Source organism: Salmo salar, chromosome 14, assembly GCF_965601325.2.
Source record: "Salmo salar chromosome 14, fSalSal1, whole genome shotgun sequence".
Taxonomy (NCBI): domain Eukaryota; kingdom Metazoa; phylum Chordata; class Actinopteri; order Salmoniformes; family Salmonidae; genus Salmo; species Salmo salar.
The window spans coordinates 73857501-73877409 of record NC_138304.1 but is presented as its reverse complement, the minus strand read 5'-3'; the positions used below and the strand labels follow the sequence as shown (position 1 = coordinate 73877409).

Here is a 19909-nt window from a genome sequence, read left to right as displayed (position 1 = left end):
CCACTGCTAATACCTCCAGTTGTCACTCGACCCTGGCCTCCTCCTGTAGCTGGACTGGTGCGCGAGGATACATACAGATTATTAGCTAGCTAAATGAGTTAACACCAGCTACCTAACGTTAGCTAGCTATCAACAAATTCCGATCGGAAACGGTCGGGGCAACGGTCGGCCAGTCGGATGATAGGATAGGTAGCTAGTAGCTATCTAGACAACACCTATACTCACACGCACGAGCTAGCTACGTTTTGTTTAATGGTTTGGCCTAGGTCAAATCAAATGTTATTGGTTGCTTACGTTATATACATTCTGCAGATGTTATCGCAGGCGTTGCGAAATGCTTATGCTTCTAGCTCCCTCAGTGAAGTAATACCTAACAATACGAAACAATACACACAACCCCCCCCCCAAAAAAAAATTAAGAAAGAAATTCTGATATATCAGTTAGCTATATAGTTAGGTTGTGGGCCTTATATAGCGGGTTGGCGTTTGAGAACAGCGTCGGTGTTACTTGCACATGATCGTGCAACTAACTTCACAGTTTACAGATACTTCTTCACAACGTGTAGAAATGGCAGATTGACAAAAGGAATGTTAGCATACTACTATTGCTTCTAGTAATCGCAGTTAGGTAAATAGGGCTACAGATAAAACGACTCTTTGAAAGCAAAAGTGGTGAGCCTTTTACAATGGCTTATTATGACATTCACATGCATGGCTGCAACATTATAACAAAACGCCTGACAACTTGTACTATGGAGAAACGCATCGAATTTGAATATACATTATGTGGAGATAGTCATACAACATCCACCAATGTATCAAAAATATATCTGCGCGTGTATTAGGAGTTGAGCAAAGTACATTTTTGGAAGATGGAAACATTATAAAAGTTGTAATCGTATGCTTTTCATGATGGAGATGGTCACCCCGCCCTTGTTTTAAGATCGTAGCCAATCAGAGCGTCTACATCAAAACTGGAAGTGACGTGGAGATTTTCTTGCGCCTTCCTACGCGAGCCAAAAAGGGAAAAACGGTAGCAGTCACCATTCTACACATCTTTGTTTTTCACTTCACTTCTCCACGGTTTGTTGTACTTTTTATTTAACTTCGGCAAAAGAGTGAACAAGGTAAGTCATTTGCATGCTTCGTGGATAGATGTAGATGTTGCCAGTTGTTGAACTCAGTTAGCTTGCTAGCTAGTTAGCAGTGGTGCTAGCTCAAGTCTTGCTGTTTGCATGGAGTCGTTGCAGAGTGGGCTGCAGGAAGCCATGCACACGCGCAATGCACTATCCGAATGTCACTACTGATCCAGGACAAGTTAGTTTGTATTGCTAGTTGTAGGGAATGTGAAGATTAGAAGACTGGAAACTGATTTTGGACCAGTGTTCATGAGCAGCATTTTCTCTTCACACCTTTTTTTTGGGCGACCAGACCAAATGTACATAGAAATGTTTTATAGATCTGTCATTCACTTTTTTAAAGCATGTCTAGCATGTCTATGTTTCCGTTCTTAAGTTTCGTTTTTGCGCCTTTTACTTTCAGTTTTGTACACCAGCTGAAAATAAAATGTTGTTGGTTATGGAAAATATATTTCATAACGGTTTAGATGGTATAATGATTCTCTACACTATACTTGTTTTGTCACATAAACTGAAATTAAGCAAACTAGTAGAATTTTAGTAACCAGGAAATGGAAGACTGATTTCTGTATAGTGCATCTTTAATGGGATTTATACACACAGTTCATGCACAAAATTTGGTAAAGACAATAAAAAGAACATACATTTTCCCTATCCTCTGTAACTACAACCACACCAGCTTCCCCCTTATAACTGGACAACACACATGCAGCGAATAAGATACACAAGGAGCAAGAGCTGATGCTCCCCTTTCTGACTTTGCATGATTGCCACACTGTCTTGTCCAGGTCATGTGCCAATATTCTAAAACATGATCATAGACATCATCATAACATCCATATTATATCAACTAATCTACAGTTATGAGCATGGCGGACTCAGATGTCAACATGACAGACTCTGAGGTCAACGCCACGGACTCGGAGCTTCACATGGAGTGTGTGGAGGAGGATCTGACGCCGTGGCAACAGCAACCAGATGAGGAAATGGAAGAAACAAGCAAAGGACCCAGTAAAGGTGATTGTGCAGACTCGGTGTAACCTGCTTCCCTCGGTCATGTCATTCTGTATGTTTTGGGACTCAATTCTCAATAGCAACAGTTTCATCAGTATCATTGTCATATTCTATCGTCGTCAGTTCATGGTTCTTTAAATTGCCTTCCCAGTACCTCCCGATGACACTTCGGTGATGCACCTCAGCCGCGGCAGTAACATCACAACCAAACCCATGCCTGCCCTTGGTGAGTGCTCTGGCATGATATTTAAAAATGGAATATACAGGAAACTGGCAAATAAAGGAAAACTACATTGTTCTAATAGGGCGTTGGGCCAACACAAGCCAGAATGGCTTCAATGCACCTTGGCATAGATTATACAAGTGTCTGGAACTCTATTGGAGGGATGCAACACCATTCTTCCACAAGATATTCCATAATTTTGTGATAGTGTTGGAAAATACTGTCTTGGGCGCTGCTCCAGAATCTCCCATATGTGTTAAACTGGGTTGAGATCTGGTGACAGAGACGGCCATGGCATATGGTTTACATTGTTTTCATGCTCATCTACCCATTCAGTGCCCTGTGGGTGGGTCCATTGTCATCCTATGGGGGCGAAGCCATGGTAGACTAAATAATGGCCTGCTTTTTTTATGCATGACCCTAGGCATGGTGGGATGTTCATTGCTTAATTAGCTCAGGAACCACACCTGTGTGGAAGCACCTGCCTTCAATATATACTGAACAAAAATATAAATGCAACATGTAAAGTGGTGTTTCATGAGCTGAAATAAAAGTTCCCAGAAATGTTCCATGCGCACAAAGATCTAATTTCTCTCAAATGTTGTGCACATTTGTTTACATCCCTGTTGGTGAGAATTTCTCCTTTGCCAAAATAATCCATCCAGGGGTTGACAGGGGTTGCATATCAAGAAGCTGATTAAACATGATACATTTACAGGTGCACCTTGTGCTGGAGACAGTAAAAGGCCACTCTAAAATGTGCAGTTTTGTGTCACAATACCATAGATTTCTCAAATTTTGAGGGAGCATGCAATTGGCATGCTGACTGCAGGAATGTTAATTTCTCTACCATAAGCCGCCTCCAACGTTGTTTTAGAGAATTTGGCAGTATGTCCAACCAGTCTCAAAACAGCAGACTACGTGGAATCACGCCAGTCCAGTACCTCCACATCCAGCTTCTTCACCTGTGGGATTGTCTGAGGGGGTGCTGAGGAGTATTTCTGTCTCTAATAAAGCCCTTTTGTGGGGAAAAACTTGTTCTGATTGGCTGGTTCTGGCTCTCCACTAGGTGGGCCTGGCCCCCCCATGGCTGTGACCTTGCCCAGTCATGTGAAATCCATAGATTAGGGCCTAATGAATTTATTTTCAATTAACTGATTTCCTTATATAAACTGTAACTTAGTAAAATCTTTGAAATATTGCGTTTCTATTTTTTAACAGTATCCTCTGTATCCCTCATTTACTCAAGTGCTTCCATTATTTTGGCAGTTACACGTATACTCTTGGCAACTGTTTTGACTTCATTTCTTTTTTGACTTACTGACATGTAGCATAACACATGTTTCAATGGACACATGCAACATTTACATTTTACATTTTAGTCATTTAGCAGACGCTCTTATCCAGAGCGACTTACAGTAGTGAATGCATACATTTCATACATTTTTCCCCCCCCCCGTACTGGTCCCCCGTGGGAATCGAACCCACAACCCTGGCGTTGCAAACACCATTGCTCTACCAACTGAGCCACACGGGACCAACCTGTTTAAGCCGCATAGGGAGTATATTGACTTTTGCCCATCTCTGCAGCACCGTTACTACCCAAACCAGTGGTCCTGACTCAGGCTATGACTCAAGTGCTGCAGCCTCTTCAGACCTCCATGCCTCAGGTGCTGCAGATGCCGACCACTATGCTGCCTAGCACCAGCAGCACCACTGGGCAGAACATCATATTCACCACACAGGTACGCAGACATGATTCCTTATTCTGAATGTCAGAGAAGCATGTTTGTTCTACATCATATTTCTATATGAACTAGTGATGGAGGGATTGTTTTTAGTAGATTGCTGATTAGCAGCAGCGCGTTTCAGGTTGACAACAGTGGACCATGCAGCTCTTCATGGACTTGTGTTTTTCTATAGGAAGATTGAGCCTCAGTGAGTACAGTTACATCCCCACAATAATATGATTGTGGATAGTCAGATGAATATAGTTTAATTTAAATGTTTACCTGCTTTGTAAGAAGAACAATTTCCCTAATAATCCTGTTTACATGGACACATCTGAAATCAGGCTTCGGGATGGGGCTTTGATAAATGCCGAAAATTTCAAATTTTGCCCATTCATCCTCGATGGCACACATGCACAATTCATTTCTCAATTGTCTCACAGCTAAAAAATCCTTCTTTAACTGTCTTCACCCCTTCATCTACACCAGGTATTCCCAACCTGGGGTAAGGGGGTATGCGCAATGCCGTCGGGGTACGCCAAATTAAAATGTTTCTACACATTTTCAAACAGTCCATTTATATTTTCCAACGGGGCTATACATTTGGGTGATTTTTATTTTACATTTTTTTGGGGTGAGGCCTCGTTTCTCTGCCAAAAATAAAATGAAACCATCTAGCTTTCAGCGAAATAACAACACAATGTCAAATACAGGTAGCCTTGTCAAATAATTAACATCCAATCACATTAACCGTTACTCTCTCGCGGGAATTCCACTAATGGTCCGTATGTAGCCAAATGTAGCTGCTGCTCATGTTGGTATCTGTACTGATGGCGCAAAAGCCATGACAGGGAGACATAGTGGAGTGGTAACGCGCATGCAAGCAGTTGCTCCCGACGCCACTTGGGTACACTGCAGCATCCACCGAGAGGCTCTTGCTGCCCAGGGAATGCCTGACAGCTTGAAAGACGTTTTAGACACGACAGTGAAAATGGTTAACTTTGTTAATAAAGCAAGACCCCTGAACTCTCGTGTATTTTCTGCACTATGCAATGATATGGGCAGCGACCATGTAACGCTTTTACAACATACAGAAGTGCGCTGGTTATCAAGGGGCAAAGTATTGACACGTTTTTTTCAATGAGAGACAAGCTTAGTTCTTTACTGACCGTCATTTTCACTTGTCAGACCACTTGCTTGATGAGTTTCTCACACGACTGGCCTATCTGGGTGATGTTTTTTTCTCGCCTGAATGATCTGAATCTAGGATTACAGGGACTCTGCAACTATATTCAATGTGTGGGACAAAACTGAGGCTTTGATTAAGAAGTTGGAGCTCTTCTCTGTCTGCATTAACAAGGACAACACACAGGTCTTTCCATTGTATCATTTTTTTTTTTTGTGTGTTTGCAAATGAGCTCAAGTTTACGGACAATGTGAAATGTGAGATAGCGAAGCACCTGAGTGAGTTGGGTGTGTAATTACGCAGTTACTTTCCCGAAACGGATGACACAAACTGAATTTGTTACCCCTTTCATGCCCTGCCTCCAGTCCACTTACCAATATCTGAACATGAGAGCCTCATTGAAATTGCAACCTGCGGTTCTGTGAAAGTTTAATTTAATCAGAAGCCACTACCAGATTTCTGGATTGGGCTGCGCTCTGAGTATCCTGCCTTGCCAAATCGCGCTGTTAAGACTCTGATGCCCTTTTCAGCCACGTACCTATGTGAGAGTGGATTCTCGGCCCTCACTAGCATAAAAACTAAATACAGGCACAGACTGTGTGTGGAAAATGATTTAAGACTGAGACTCTCTCCATTACAACCCAACACTGCAGAGTTATGTGCATCCTTTCAAGCACACCCTTCTCATTAACATGTGGTGAGTTATTTACACATTTCAATGAACAAATTAGGTTTAAATGTAAGATGGCTAAATAAAGAGCAACATTATTGATTATTATTTGTGCCCTGGTCCTATAAGAGCTCTTTGTCACTTCCCACGAGCCGGGTTGTGACAAACTCACACTCATTCTTATGTTTAATAAATGTATCATACAGTGTGTGTGTGTGTGTGTGGCAGGCTTACAATGATGGCAAAAAACAACATTTGAGAGTGCGCTGGTGCTGGAGAGGGAGTACGCAGCTGGAGGTTGAATGTTTTGAAGGGGTACAGGACAACAAAAAGTTTGGGAACCACTGATTGAAGTGAATTTAACAGGTGACATCAATAAGGGATCACAGTTTTCACCTAGATACACCTGGTCAGTCTGTCATGTTCCTAATGTTTTGTACAGTAAGTGTATTTCAAAGATAAACATTTAGTTTTTCTGAACTAACTTCACTCGCGCAAAAGAAGGGAGTTCGTGCAAGCCTATGTGCAGATCAAATACAAATCTAGAATGCTGATTTAAGGCATTTGCTTGTCCTAATATTTCAAAAGATTGCTCAGAAAACCAGGTGTTTTAATCAGCGTATGCTTACTTTGATTATTACCGTACGCCAATTTAAGATATGCAGAGTAGAGGTCGACCGATTTCAAGTTTTCATAACAATCGGTAATCGGCATTGATTACATTGCACTCCACGAGGAGACTGCGTGGCATGCTGACCACTTGTTACGCGAGTGCAGCAATGAGCCAAGTTAAGTTGCTAGCTAGCATTAAACTTATCTTATAAAAAACAAGCAATCTTAACATAATCACTAGTTAAACTAGTAATATCATCAACCATGTGTAGTTATCTAGCTTGTCCTGCGGTGCATGTTAATTTATCATCGAATCACAGCCTACTTCGTCAAACGGGTGATGATTTAACAAGCGCATTCGCAAAAAAGCACTGTTGTTGCACCAATGTACCTTACCTTAAACATCAATGCCTTTCTTAAAATCAATACACAAGTATATCTTTTTTGAAACCTGCATATTTAGTTAATATTGCCTGCTAACATAAATGTATTTTAACTAGGGAAATTCTGTCACTTCTCTTACGTTCAGTGCAAGCAGAGTCGGTATATGCAGCAGTTTGGGTCGCCTGGCTCGTTGCGAACTGTGTTGAGACCATTTCTTACACACACAAGACCGTAATTAATTTGCCAGAATTTTACATAATTATTACATAACATTGAAGGTTGTGCAATGTAACAGCAATATTTAGACTTAGGGATGCCACCTTTTCGATAAAATACAGAGCGGTTCCGTATATCACTGAAAGAATAAATGTTTTGTTTTCTAAATGATAGTTTCCGGATTTGACCATATTTATGACCTAAGGCTTGTATTTCTGTGTGTTTTATTATATTATAATTAAGTCTATGATTTGATAGAGCAGTCTGACTGAGTAGTAGCAGGCTCATAAGCATTCATTCAAACAGCACTTTCCTGCATTTGCCAGCAGCTCTTCGCTGTGCTTCAAGCATTGCGCTGTTTCTGACTTCAAGCCTATCAACTCCCGAGATTAAGCTGGCAATACTGTAGTGCCTATAAGAACATCCAATAGTCAAAGGTATATGAAATACAAATGGTATAGGGAGAAATAGTCCTATAATTCCTACAATCTAAAACTTCTTAACTGGGAATATTGAAGACTCATGTTAAAAGGAACCACCAGCTTTCATATGTTCTCATGTTCTGAGCAAGGAACTTAAACGTTAGCTTTTTTACATGGCACATATTGCACTTTTACTTTCTTCTCCAACACTGTTTTTGCATTATTTATTTGAGACTAAATTGATTTTATTTATGTATTATATTAAGTTACAACAATACTTAATGAACACTTGTTTTAATTGTCATTATTACAAATATATATATTTGTAATAATGACAATTTTATATATATATATTTATATAATATAAAAACCGGCCAATTAATCGGTATCGGCTCTTTTTGGTCCTCCAATAATCGGTATCGGCATTGCAAAATCACAATCGATCGACCTCTAATGCAGAGTAAGGTGTTTACATGACTAATGCCATATTCGGCCTATTTCCATAATCAGTTTAATATTGGATTATTAGTGTGCATGTAAACGTACTGATTGCGGTGTCATTTCTGTGGTGCAGAACAGTTAAGTGGCCACACAGACCATAAGTGTCAAACCAGCGGGGTATATCCTGAATCGAGCAGACGTGATTGCTTCTTCTGAATTTCAGAGAGAGACGTGTTTGTTCTATATCATATATTTCTAACTGAACCCTGCCCTGATTGTTCTCAATTAGATTACTGCTGAGCAGCGAACGTTTAGGTTGATGACAGTGGGCCAGGCTGCGCTTCACGGACTTGTTTTTCTATAGGAATAATGAGGTTAAGTCATTGCTAGGATCTTTTGTCTTTCTGTGGTGCAGAACATTCAAGGGGGGACACAGACCATAAGTGCCGAACCGGTAGGATATATCCTGAATGGCCAGCCCATCACCGTGCTGCCTGGTGGTAAGTAGCTAACCATTAGACATGTATTTTCTTGTTATCTTATCAATGTCCTGATGGATAACCCCAGTATTACACTGCCCACCTGAAACCTAGACGTAACCACCTTTTTAGTGGGATCCAGAGATATGTGACGGAGTGTTTTGTGTTCTGTAATTGTGTCATGCAAACTTTGGGTGATAAAAGAATGGATTAATATTTTCCAGTGGGAAGTGTTTTGTAAAATGCAAATAGACAATGCCCTCCCACCTGTCCGTTTCATGTGTCAGGTAGGCTGCAAAAGCCAGCATGGATAGAATGCAAGAATAATTGTCATATGCCAACATATCCTAACGGTCCGCGCCATGGTGAGACTTGCACTCCTGTAGATCTGACATCATTTGATGGTGAAACTTGCATCCAGCCAAGCAGAAAAACAAAGCGTAGCAATTTTAGGCATTCTTGAAAGTCAGGACAATCCTTGTCCTGCAAACAGTCAGCATTTCAAATTTAAATGTGGAGTAGAGCTTTATAGATAACATCACGTTGGCAATAATAATTTTTTCAGTTTGACAAAAGGAAAAATCCACCTCTGTCGCACAGATAAAAATGTTGTCGACCTTAAGAACATTTCTCCTGTAGCTTCCGTCGCCATGTTATTTGTTTTTTTTTTGCGACATTGCTTTTGTCGAATAAATCTGCCTATTGTGAGCGGCTCACTACTGTTTTTCCTCCAGGCCAGGGAACCCAGCTGCAGCTAGCGCCCCAGCAGGTCCCGTCTCAGGCCAGGGGCAGACCGTCTGCCAGCGGCTTCACCACAGTGCGGATCCCCGTCACCCTCACCATCCGCACCACCAACGGAGTCCAGACCATCAGCACTGTGGCCTCCGGCGGGGTCACCCTCTCATCCTCCCCCGCGACCCTCCACACCACCGCTCCATCTGTCACAGGTAAGGAAGGCTCTAGTCCTTGTGGGCCATCAGTCTCTTCACAAGTTGAACACAGGGATTGTACGTTAAATTACAGTCTTAGCAAACCAATTAGTCAGTGTGAATTTAAGTCGAATCTCAAAGGGTAAACTTTATTGTTATTAAAAAAAGCCACCTTCTGATTTCTGTCATGGATCATTGTCTTGGACACTAATCCTGCTTTGTGTGTGTGTGTGTGGGGGGGATTGTATCAGCCAGTTCTTCAGGTGCAGCATTAAGCCATGCTGTGAGCCCCCTGACAATCTCACCCAGAACACAACAGCATCCGACCCTGCAACCAGCTCCCAGCACTACCAGGTCCCCTGCTACCAGTGGTCTTCGCACGGCTCCCTCTCCTAGTGCACCCCTCAGAGGTTAGTAGTCTCCAGGAACACACCGTTTTCCTGTAACAGCTAACAGAAATAGGTTGGTGTACTGCATACATCATTCAGATATTACTACTGTGTAGCCTGTTGTCGTTTTACCACTCCAAACAAGAAATTGTCTATACTAATAGAATATCCTATTGAAGTCAAAGGTCATTTACTACTGACCAAGCTCCCCGTTGTGTACCGTGATTTGGCACATGAAATAGTTTTCTTACCCAGTGTACTGGTGTTTATTTTGCAGTGATTGCACCAGCCCCCGCCAAGACAAAGATGTGCAAGCGCTGTGGATCCGAGTACAAATTGGTCAACGCCCTCCGGGGTTTCATGTGTGTAAGTGTGCCTTAGGTACACTACTCTCTTTGGGAAATGGATCTAACTTTTTAGTTGATGTTCATATAGATATGATTAGCCCAGGCCCGACCGTGAAGGACTGTTGTTGAAAGCTCGTCCTGATGTGGCAAAATCCTCTGCTATTATGTCATCTTCTCTAAAAGCGTCCTGTGAAGTCTTAAATGCTGATAATGGTAATAGATAGAGCTGTATGAATATTGATATTTACCCTACTGGTCCCTCTTCTAGCTCTGCAGCAAGCAGATCGCCCTGAGCCTGGATGCTATCAATGCCACGGCCAAGCTTTCCTCCAAACCCTCCAAATCTTCCAAGTCCTCCAAAGCCACCGCCTCCTCTCCTTCCTCCTCGTCTTCGTCCTTCTCCAAGACCTCCAAGGAGCCAATCACCACACCGGTGCGACCGTTGTATGTGCCCGACGGTGGCAGCTCCATCCTGGAGGCTGACCAGCAGGGCAAGCTCATCATGCTGGTGGAGGACTTCTACTACGGCGTGGACAAGGGCCGCAACCTGAGTGGTGCACCAGTGGAGAAGCCGCCGGGCATCTTCAAGTGCGTCCACTGCGAAAAGACCCTGAAGACTAACATCAAGTGAGTGGATGGAGTGTGGGGAAACAGGAATCCATGTTATGTTTTCAAATAAATGTCATGTTTTACTGAATTGACTGAAATCTTACCCTCACCCGCTTTGTCCTCCATCTTCCACTCCTCCCTCTCCTCCAGGCTGATGAACCACATGCGTCACCACGTGGAGATGACGGCGCAGCAGAACGGCGAGGTGGACACGCACACCTCCTGTCAGCACTGCTTCCGCAACTTGGCCACTCCCTTCCGCTTGCAGTGCCACGTGGAGAGCGTCCACAGCCAACTGGAGTCCACCAGTGAGGACTAGCTCGCTCCCCACTCGCCCACCAACCATTCTGTCATACCACATACAGTCACTGTCGCTAAAACAAAGTGAATCTATTGGCACTTGCCGTCCCACCAACATTCTCCCACGCAGTCAGAGCACATTGAATCCGCACTAGATGCTGATATATTGCCTTGTTGGGGATTGGGTGAATTGAACCCTTTGCTTATAATGGTCACGCCCCCTGCGGAAATCAAATTAACATAATAACAAAATCCCCATCAAAATCCGTCTGTTTAAACTAGAAATATCCGGGGGGGGTTTTGCGTGGGCTGCGGCTCTATCCACCGTATTCACTGATATCTGCGGTGAATGTCAGACCATGAGACATCCCAATAATCGGTCTTATTACGAAATCGTATGTAGCGTCCGAATGATTTTGGCTACACACTAATATGACCCCTCTGTTGAAAGCTGAGACTCTCGTGAACATGCTCCAGGTCGCTCACAAGACTTGTCTGAAGGTTCCCGGTACCCGGTTAAAAAAATGAATGGAAGTGTATATGGAGATAGTTTAGTGCATAAAATACATGTAAAAAAGAAAAAATAGTTTCCTGATCTTTCTTATCTCTCAGATATAGGACAGACACTTCAGAACAAACTTCCTTTAGATTTTCTGTTGGACTATCTGTTCTTCCATGTAGTGAATCTGTAATTCAATACGTTTCTATTGGTAAATGGCAGTAATGCCAAATTCAGTGTATCATATTCTTTTTTTGATAACTTAAGGGGTCTTAAAATTCTAAACCAAATGGTCATGCCAAGGATTATTTAACTATCTTAAAACAATTTCATGTATTAGTTTAGAATTTCGTTGCCACGTTAGTAAGCAGTCACTCTTATCCAGAGTGACTTTCAATACATGCATACAGCAAGAGGACTGAGCACTTTGAATGCTTACGTGACTCTCGAGCCTTTTTTCTGTTTATCACAGCTAAGTGTAAGATCTGCGAGTGGGCATACGAGAGCGAGCCTGTCTTTCTGCAGCACATGAAGAACACCCACAAACCGGGAGAGATGCCCTACATTTGCCAGGTAAACAGTGCCCACTTGGGGCCCGATTCAGACGTAGGAAAACTATTCCTTTTTTGCGCATTTTGATTGAAGCACTTCTCAGTAGTTGGTATTCAGACTTACCATATGCCGGTGTGTAACGGACTTTGTAGGTGTGGCATAAATTTGATTAAACTGCTAAAAACAGTCCCACTTGCTGGCCAACAGTTTCATTCAATAGGGATTTCAGTACACTTATCGAAAGCCATCCCTAAATAAAATTTTAATTCTCTGCAGACTCAATATAATATATATCAAACAAAATGCGTTATACCGGGTTATTTCTGTATTTTGAAAGTTATAGATCTTCAAACTTTGATTGCTGACATGCAAAACATTTTGGGACTATCAATAATGGACTAATGAAACAAATACAAAAAAAATTTTGTGGAGTTTTCCTTTAAGTTCATGGTCATAATACCCAAGGAGAACAGTGCATAAAGGAATTGTGTTCCATTTAAGCGCACTTGACCCCTTGGTCATTACTTATACTGTCTCTAAGTCCATATACACTCTCCGACCAGTTCATTCGGTACACCCATGTAGCACCAGGTCGGACCCCCATTTGCCTCCAGAACAGCCTGAATTCTTTGGATAATTATACAAGGTGTCGGAAATGTTCCACAGGGATGTTGGTCCATGCTGACGAGATGGCATCACTGCAGATTGGACGGCGGTATATTCATGCTGCGAGCAGCCCATTCCATCTCACCCCAAAGATGCTCTATTGGGTTAAGGTCCAGGGACTGACCAGGCCACTCAAGTAAACTGTCTCGCTGTCATGTTCCAGGTGATGTTTTTCCACAATTGTCCAGTGTTAGTGATCATGTGCCCACTGGAGCCACTTCTTGTTTTTAGCTGATGGGAGTGGAACCCGGTGTGGTTGTCTGCTGCAAAAGCCCATCCTTGACGAGTTGTGCGTTCCGAGATGCCGTTCTGCACACCACTGTTTTACTGCACCATTATTTGTCTGTTTGTGGCCTGCCTGTTAGCTTACACAAAAGCCCCGGATGGCCGCCATTTCTGAGATATTGGATCCGGCTCACCTAGCACCGATGGTAAAACCACGCTCTATCGCTTATGTCACTCGTGTTGCCCATTCCAAAGTAAAACTGAACAATAAAGGAATGCCCTGATGTTGTCTGCTTGTCAAGCCACGTGACTCACTGTCTGTATGAGCGATCCATTTTCATGAACGGGGTGGTCTAATAAACTGGCCGGTCAGGGCATTTCTACGCAATGTCCTGTCGAGGGGAATAGCTCACTATATCAACACATAATGTCTCCTAATGCAATTCACCCCTCCCTCTTCTCTCTTTGTGAAGGTGTGCGACTACCGCTCGTCCCTGTATGTGGACGTTTTTGCCCACTTCCGTGAGTTCCACAACGGCACGGCCAATCTGCTGTGCCCCTACTGCCTCAAGGTGTTCCGCTCCAGCGGCAACTACCAGAACCACTACAGCCGCCACCAGGTAAATCCAATGAGGCTATATGCCACATCAGATACATGTGGTACATCTATGGCCATTGGCAGCCAGTCTATTCCACTCCACCCATTTTCCTATGTGTTTGTGTGCAGAAAAAAACTGTGTTTCAATGTGACCGGTGCCGGCTTCAATTCCTCTTCGCCAAGGACCGGGCAGAGCACAAGGTGCAGTACCACAAGACCCACCTCAAGCCACGGCAGCTGGAGGGCCTGAAGCCTGGTACCAAGGTTTGTTTGTGTGTGTGTGCGTGATATTTTGAATTTGTGTGTGTGTGTGTGTGTGTTAGATATATATCTATCACACACACACAGTTGAAGTTGGAAGTTTACATACACCTTAGCCAAATACATTTAAACTCAGTTTTTAACAATTCCTGACATTTAATCCTAGTAAAGATTCCCTGTCTTAGGTCAGTTAGGATCACCACTTTATTTTAAGAATGTGAAATGACAGAATAATAGTAGAGAGAATTATGTATTTCATCACATTCCCAGTGGGTCAGAAGTTTACATACACTCAATTAGTATTTGGTAGCATTGCCTTTAGATTGTTTAACTTGGGTCAAATGTTTCGGGTAGCCTTCCACAAGCTTCCCACAATAAGTTGGGTGAATTTTGGCCCATTCCTCCTGACAGAGCTGGTGTAACTGAGTCAGGTTTGCAGGTCAACTTGCTCGCACATGCTTTTTCAGTTCTGCCCACAAATGTTCTATAGGATTGAGGTCAGGGCTTTGTGATGGCCACTCTAATACCTTGACTTTGTTGTCCTTTAGCCATTTTGCCACAACTTTGGAAGTATGCTTGGGGTCATTGTCCATTTGGAATACCCATTTGCGACCAAGCTTTGACTTCCTGACTGATATCTTGAGATGTTGCTTCAATATATCCACATAATTTTCCTCCCTCATGATGACATCTATTTTGTGAAGTGCACCAGTCCCTCCTGCAGTAAAGCACCCCCACAACATGATGCTGCCACCCCCGTGATTCACGGTTGGGAAGGTGTTTTTCGGCTTACAAGCCTCCCCCTTTTTTCTACAAACATAACGATGGTCATTATGGCCAAACAGTTCTATTTTTGTTTCATCAGACCAGAGGACATTTCTTTGTCGCCATGTGCAGTTCCAAACCGTAGTCTGGCTTTTTTTTAATGGCGGTTTTGGAGCAGTGGCTTCTTCCTTGCTGAGCGGCCTTTCAGGTTGTGTCGATATAGGACTCGTTTTACTGTGGATGTAGATACTTTTGTACCTGTTTCCTCCAGCATCTTCACAAGGTCCTTTGTTGTTCTGGGATTGATTTGCACTTTTCTCACCAAAGTACGTTCATCTCTAGGAGACAGAACACGTCTCCTTCCTGAGCGGTATGACAGCTGCGTGGGCCCGTGGTGTTTATACTTACGTACTATTGTTTGTACAGATGAACGTGGTACCTTCAGGCGTTTGGAAATTGCTCCCAAGGATGAACCAGACTTGTGGAGGTCTACAAAAAATGTTCTGAGGTCTTGGCTGATTTTATTTTTTATTTATTTCTTTTTTTTTTTTCCTATGATGTCAAGCAAAGAGGCACTGAGTTTGAAGGTAGGCCTTGAAATATACTGCTCAAAAAAATAAAGGTAACACTTAAACAACACATCCTAGATCTGAATGAAAGAAATAATCTTATTAAATACTTTTTTCTTTACATAGTTGAATGTGCTGACAACAAAATCACACAAAATTAATCAATGGAAATCCAATTTATCAACCCATGGAGGTCTGGATTTGGAGTCACACTCAAAATGAAAGTGGAAAACCACACTACAGGCTGATCCAACTTTGATGTAATGTCCTTAAAACAAGTCAAAATGAGGCTCAGTAGTGTGTGTGGCCTCCACGTGCCTGTATGACCTCCCTACAACACCTGGGCCTGCTCCTGATGAGGTGGCGGATGGTCTCCTGAGGGATATCCTCCCAGACCTGGACTAAAGCATCCGCCAACTCCTGGACAGTCTGTGGTGCAACGTGGCGTTGGTGGATGGAGCAAGCCATGATGTCTCAGATGTGCTCAATTGGATTCAGGTCTGGGGAACGGGCGGGCCAGTCCATAGCATCAATGCCTTCCTCTTGCAGGAACTGCTGACACACTCCAGCCACATGAGGTCTAGCATTGTCTTGCATTAGGAGGAATCTAGGGCCAACCGCACCAGCATATGGTCTCACAAGGGGTCTGAGGATCTCATCTCGGTACCTAATGGCAGTCAGGCTACCTCTGGCGAGCACATGGAGGGCTTTGCGGCCCCCCCAAAGAAATGCCACCCCACACCATGACTGACCCACCGACAAACCGGTCATGCTGGAGGATGTTGCAGGCAGCAGAACATTTTCCACGGCGTCTCCAGACTCTGTCACGTCTGTCACGTGCTCAGTGTGAACCTGCTTTCATCTGTGAAGAGCACAGGGCGCCAGTGGCAAATTTGCTGTCTTGGTGTTCTCTGGCAAATGCCAAACGTCCTGCACGGTGTTGGGCTGTAAGCACAACCCCCACCTGTGGACGTCGGGCCCTCATACCACCCTCATGGAGTCTGTTTCTGACCGTTTGAGCAGACACATGCACATTTGTGGCCTGCTGGAGGTCATTTTGCAGGGCTCTGGCAGTGCTCCTCCTGCTCCTCCTTGCACAAAGGCGGAGGTAGCGGTCCTGCTGCTGGGTTGTTGCCCTACTACGACCTCCTCCACGTCTCCTGATGTACTGGCCTGTCTCCTGGTAGCGCCTCCATGCTCTGGACACTACGCTGACAGACACAGCAAACCTTCTTGCCACAGCTCGCATTGATGTGCCATCCTGGATGAGCTGCACTACCTGAGCCACTTGTGTGGGTTGTAGACTCCGTCTCATGCTACCACTAGAGTGGAAGCACCGCCAGCATTCAAAAGTGACCAAAACATCAGCCAGGAAGCATAGGAACTGAGAAGCGGTCTGTGCGCCCCACCTGCAGAACCACTCCTTTATTGGGGGTGTCTTGCTAATTGCCTATAATTTCCACCTGTTGTCTATTCGATTTGCACAACAGCATGTGAAACTTATTGTCAATCAGTGTTACTTCCTAAGTGGACAGTTTGATTTCACAGAAGTGTGATTGACTTTGAGTTACATTGTGTTGTTTAAGTGTTCCCTTTATTTTTTTGAGCAGTGTATATCCACAGGTACTCTAAAGTTTCATCTGATCTTCATCTAGGTCACAACAATAGACACACTGTCTGCTTAAACTAATAACACACAAACAATTGTATGTTTTCATGTCTTTATTGAACACACCGTGTAAACATTCACAGTGCAGGGTGGGAAAAGGATGTGAACCCTTGGATTTAATAACTGGTTGACCCTCCTTTGGCAACAATAACCTCAACCAAACGTTTTCTGTAGTTGTGGATGAGACCTGCACAACGGTCAGGAGGAATTTTGGACCATTCCTCTTTACAAAACTGTTTCAGTTCAGCAATATTCTTGGGATGTCTGGTGTGAACTGCTCTCTCTCGAGGTCATGCCACAGCATCTCAATCGGGTTGATGTCAGGACTCTGACTGGGCCACTCCAGAAGGTGTATTTTCATCTGTTGAAGCCATTCTGTTGATTTACTTCTGTGTTTTGGTTCGTTGTCCTGTTGCATCACCCAACTTCTGAGCTTCAATTGGCGGACAGATAGCCTATCATTCTCCTTCAAAATCTCTTGATGAACTTGGGAAATAATTTTTCCGGCGACGATAGCAAGCTGTTCAGGCCGAGGCAGCAAAGCAGCCCCAAACCATGATGCTCCCTCCACCATACTTTACAGTTGGGATGAGGTTTTTATGTTGGTGTGCTGTGCCTTTTTGTCTCCACACATAGTGTTGTGTGTTCCTTCCAAACAACTCAACTGTAGTTTAATCTGTCCACAGAATATTTTGCCAGTAGCGCTGTGGAACATCCAGCTGCACTTTTGCCAACTTCAGATGTGCAGCAATGTTTCTTTTGGACAGCAGTGGCTTCTTCTGTGGTGTCCTCCCATGAACACCATTCTTGTTTAGTGTTTTACGTATCGAAGACTCGTCAACAGAGATGTTAGCATGTTCCAGAGATTTCTGTAAGTCTTTAGCTGACACTGTAGGATTCTTCTTAACCTCATTGAGCATTCTGCGCTGTGCTCTTGCAGTCATCTTTGCAGGACGGCTACTCCTAGGGAGAGTAGCAACAGTGCTGAACTTTCTCCATGTATAGACAATTTGTCTTTCCGTGGACTGATGCACATCAAGGCTTTTAGAGGTACTTTTGTAACCCTTTCCAACTTTATGCAAGTCAACAGTTCTTAATCTTAGGTCTTCTGAGATCTCTTTTGTTCGAGGCATGATTCACATAAAGCAATGCTTCTTGTGAATAGCAAATTCAAATGTTTTTTTTTTTATAAGGAAAGACGGCTCTAACCAACTTCTCGAATCTAGTCTCATTGATTGGACTCCAGGTTAGCTGACTCCTGACTCCAATTAGCTTTTGGAGAAGTCATTAGCCTAGGGGTTCACATACTTTTTCCAACCTACACTGAATGTTTATATGATGTATTTAATATCGACTAGAAAAATAAAATGTGTTATTAGTTTAAGCACACTGTTTGTCTATTATTGTGACTTAGATGAAGATCAGATCAAATTTGATGATCAATTTATGCAGAAATCTAGGTAATTCCAAAGGGTTCACATACTTTTTCTTGTGTGTGTGTATATATTACACACACACACACACACACACACACACAGTGGGGCAAAAAAGTAGTTAGTCAGCCACCAATTGTGCAAGTTTCCCACTTAAAAAGATGAGAGGCCTGTAATTTTCATCATAGGTACACTTCAACTATGACAGACAAAATGAGAAAAAAATCCAGAAAATCACATTGTAGGATTGTTTTATGAATTTATTTGCAAATTATGGTGGAATATAAGTATTTGGTCAATAACAAAAGTTTCTCAATACTTTGTTAAATACCCTTTGTTGGCAATGACACAGGTCAAATGTTTTCTGTAAGTCTTTTTCACACACTGTTGCTGGTATTTTGGCCCATTCCTCCATGCAGATCTCCTCTAGAGCAGTGATGTTTTGGGGCTGTCGCTGGGCAACACGGACTTTCAACTCCCTCCAAAGATTTTCTATGGGGTTGAGATCTGGAGACTGGCTAGGCCACTCCAGGACCTTGAAATGCTTCTTACGAAGCCACTCCTTCATTGCCCGGGCGGTGTGTTTGGGATCATTGTCATGCTGAAAGACCCAGCTACGTTTCATCTTCATTGCCCTTGCTGATGGGAGGTTTTCACTCAAAATCTCACGATACATAGCCCCATTCATTCTTTCCTTTACACGGATCAGTCGTCCTAGTCCCTTTGCAGAAAAACAGCCCCAAAGCATGATGTTTCCACCCCCATGCTTCACAGTAGGTATGGTGTTCTTTGGATGCAACTCAGCATTCTTTGTCCTCCAAACACGACGAGTTGAGTTTTTACCAAAAAGTTCTATTTTGGTTTCATCTGACCATATGACATTCTCCCAATCCTCTTCTGGATCATCCAAATGCTCTCTAGCAAACTTCAGACGGGCCTGGACATGTACTGGCTTAAGCAGGGGGACACGTCTGGCACTGCAGGATTTGAGTCCCTGGCGGCGTAGTGTTACTGATGGTAGGCTTTGTTACTTTGGTCCCAGCTCTCTGCAGGTCATTCACTAGGTCCCCCCGTGTGCTTCTGGGATTTTTGCTCACCGTTCTTGTGATCATTTTGACCCCACGGGGTGAGATCTTGCGTGGAGCCCCAGATCGAGGGAGATTATCAGTGGTCTTGTATGTCTTCCATTTCCTAATAATTGCTCCCACAGTTGATTTCTTCAAACCAAGCTGCTTACCTATTGCAGATTCAGTCTTCCCAGCCTGGTGCAGGTCTACAATTTTGTTTCTGGTGTCCTTTGACAGCTCTTTGGTCTTGGCCATAGTGGAGTTTGGAGTGTGACTGTTTGAGGTTGTGGACAGGTGTCTTTTATACTGATAACAAGTTCAAACAGGTGCCATTAATACAGGTAACAAGTGGAGGACAGAGGAGCCTCTTAAAGAAGAAGTTACAGGTCTGTGAGAGCCAGAAATCTTGCTTGTTTGTAGGTGACCAAATACTTATTTTCCACCATAATTTGCAAATAAATTCATTAAAAATACTTTTTTGCCCCACTGTGTATGTGTGTGTGTGTGTGTATGTG

General features: G+C 43.3%; 1 protein-coding gene across 1 annotated transcript in view; it reads left to right on the top strand.

The window, feature by feature from the left end:
* Positions 1-709: 709 nt before the first annotated feature.
* The window catches only part of LOC123726761 (pogo transposable element with ZNF domain), a 23163-nt gene continuing 3963 nt past the window's right edge, over positions 710-19909 (top strand). Inside the window, exons 1-13 of the mRNA XM_045694706.2 lie at positions 710-1127; positions 2001-2156; positions 2305-2379; positions 3967-4121; positions 8453-8537; positions 9251-9463; positions 9697-9855; positions 10112-10200; positions 10450-10808; positions 10941-11098; positions 12062-12162; positions 13506-13652; positions 13760-13894. Coding sequence (XP_045550662.2) covers positions 2003-2156; positions 2305-2379; positions 3967-4121; positions 8453-8537; positions 9251-9463; positions 9697-9855; positions 10112-10200; positions 10450-10808; positions 10941-11098; positions 12062-12162; positions 13506-13652; positions 13760-13894 — 1830 coding nt within the window. The 5' untranslated portion in view covers positions 710-1127; positions 2001-2002. The remainder of the gene's footprint in view (positions 1128-2000; positions 2157-2304; positions 2380-3966; positions 4122-8452; positions 8538-9250; positions 9464-9696; positions 9856-10111; positions 10201-10449; positions 10809-10940; positions 11099-12061; positions 12163-13505; positions 13653-13759; positions 13895-19909) is intronic.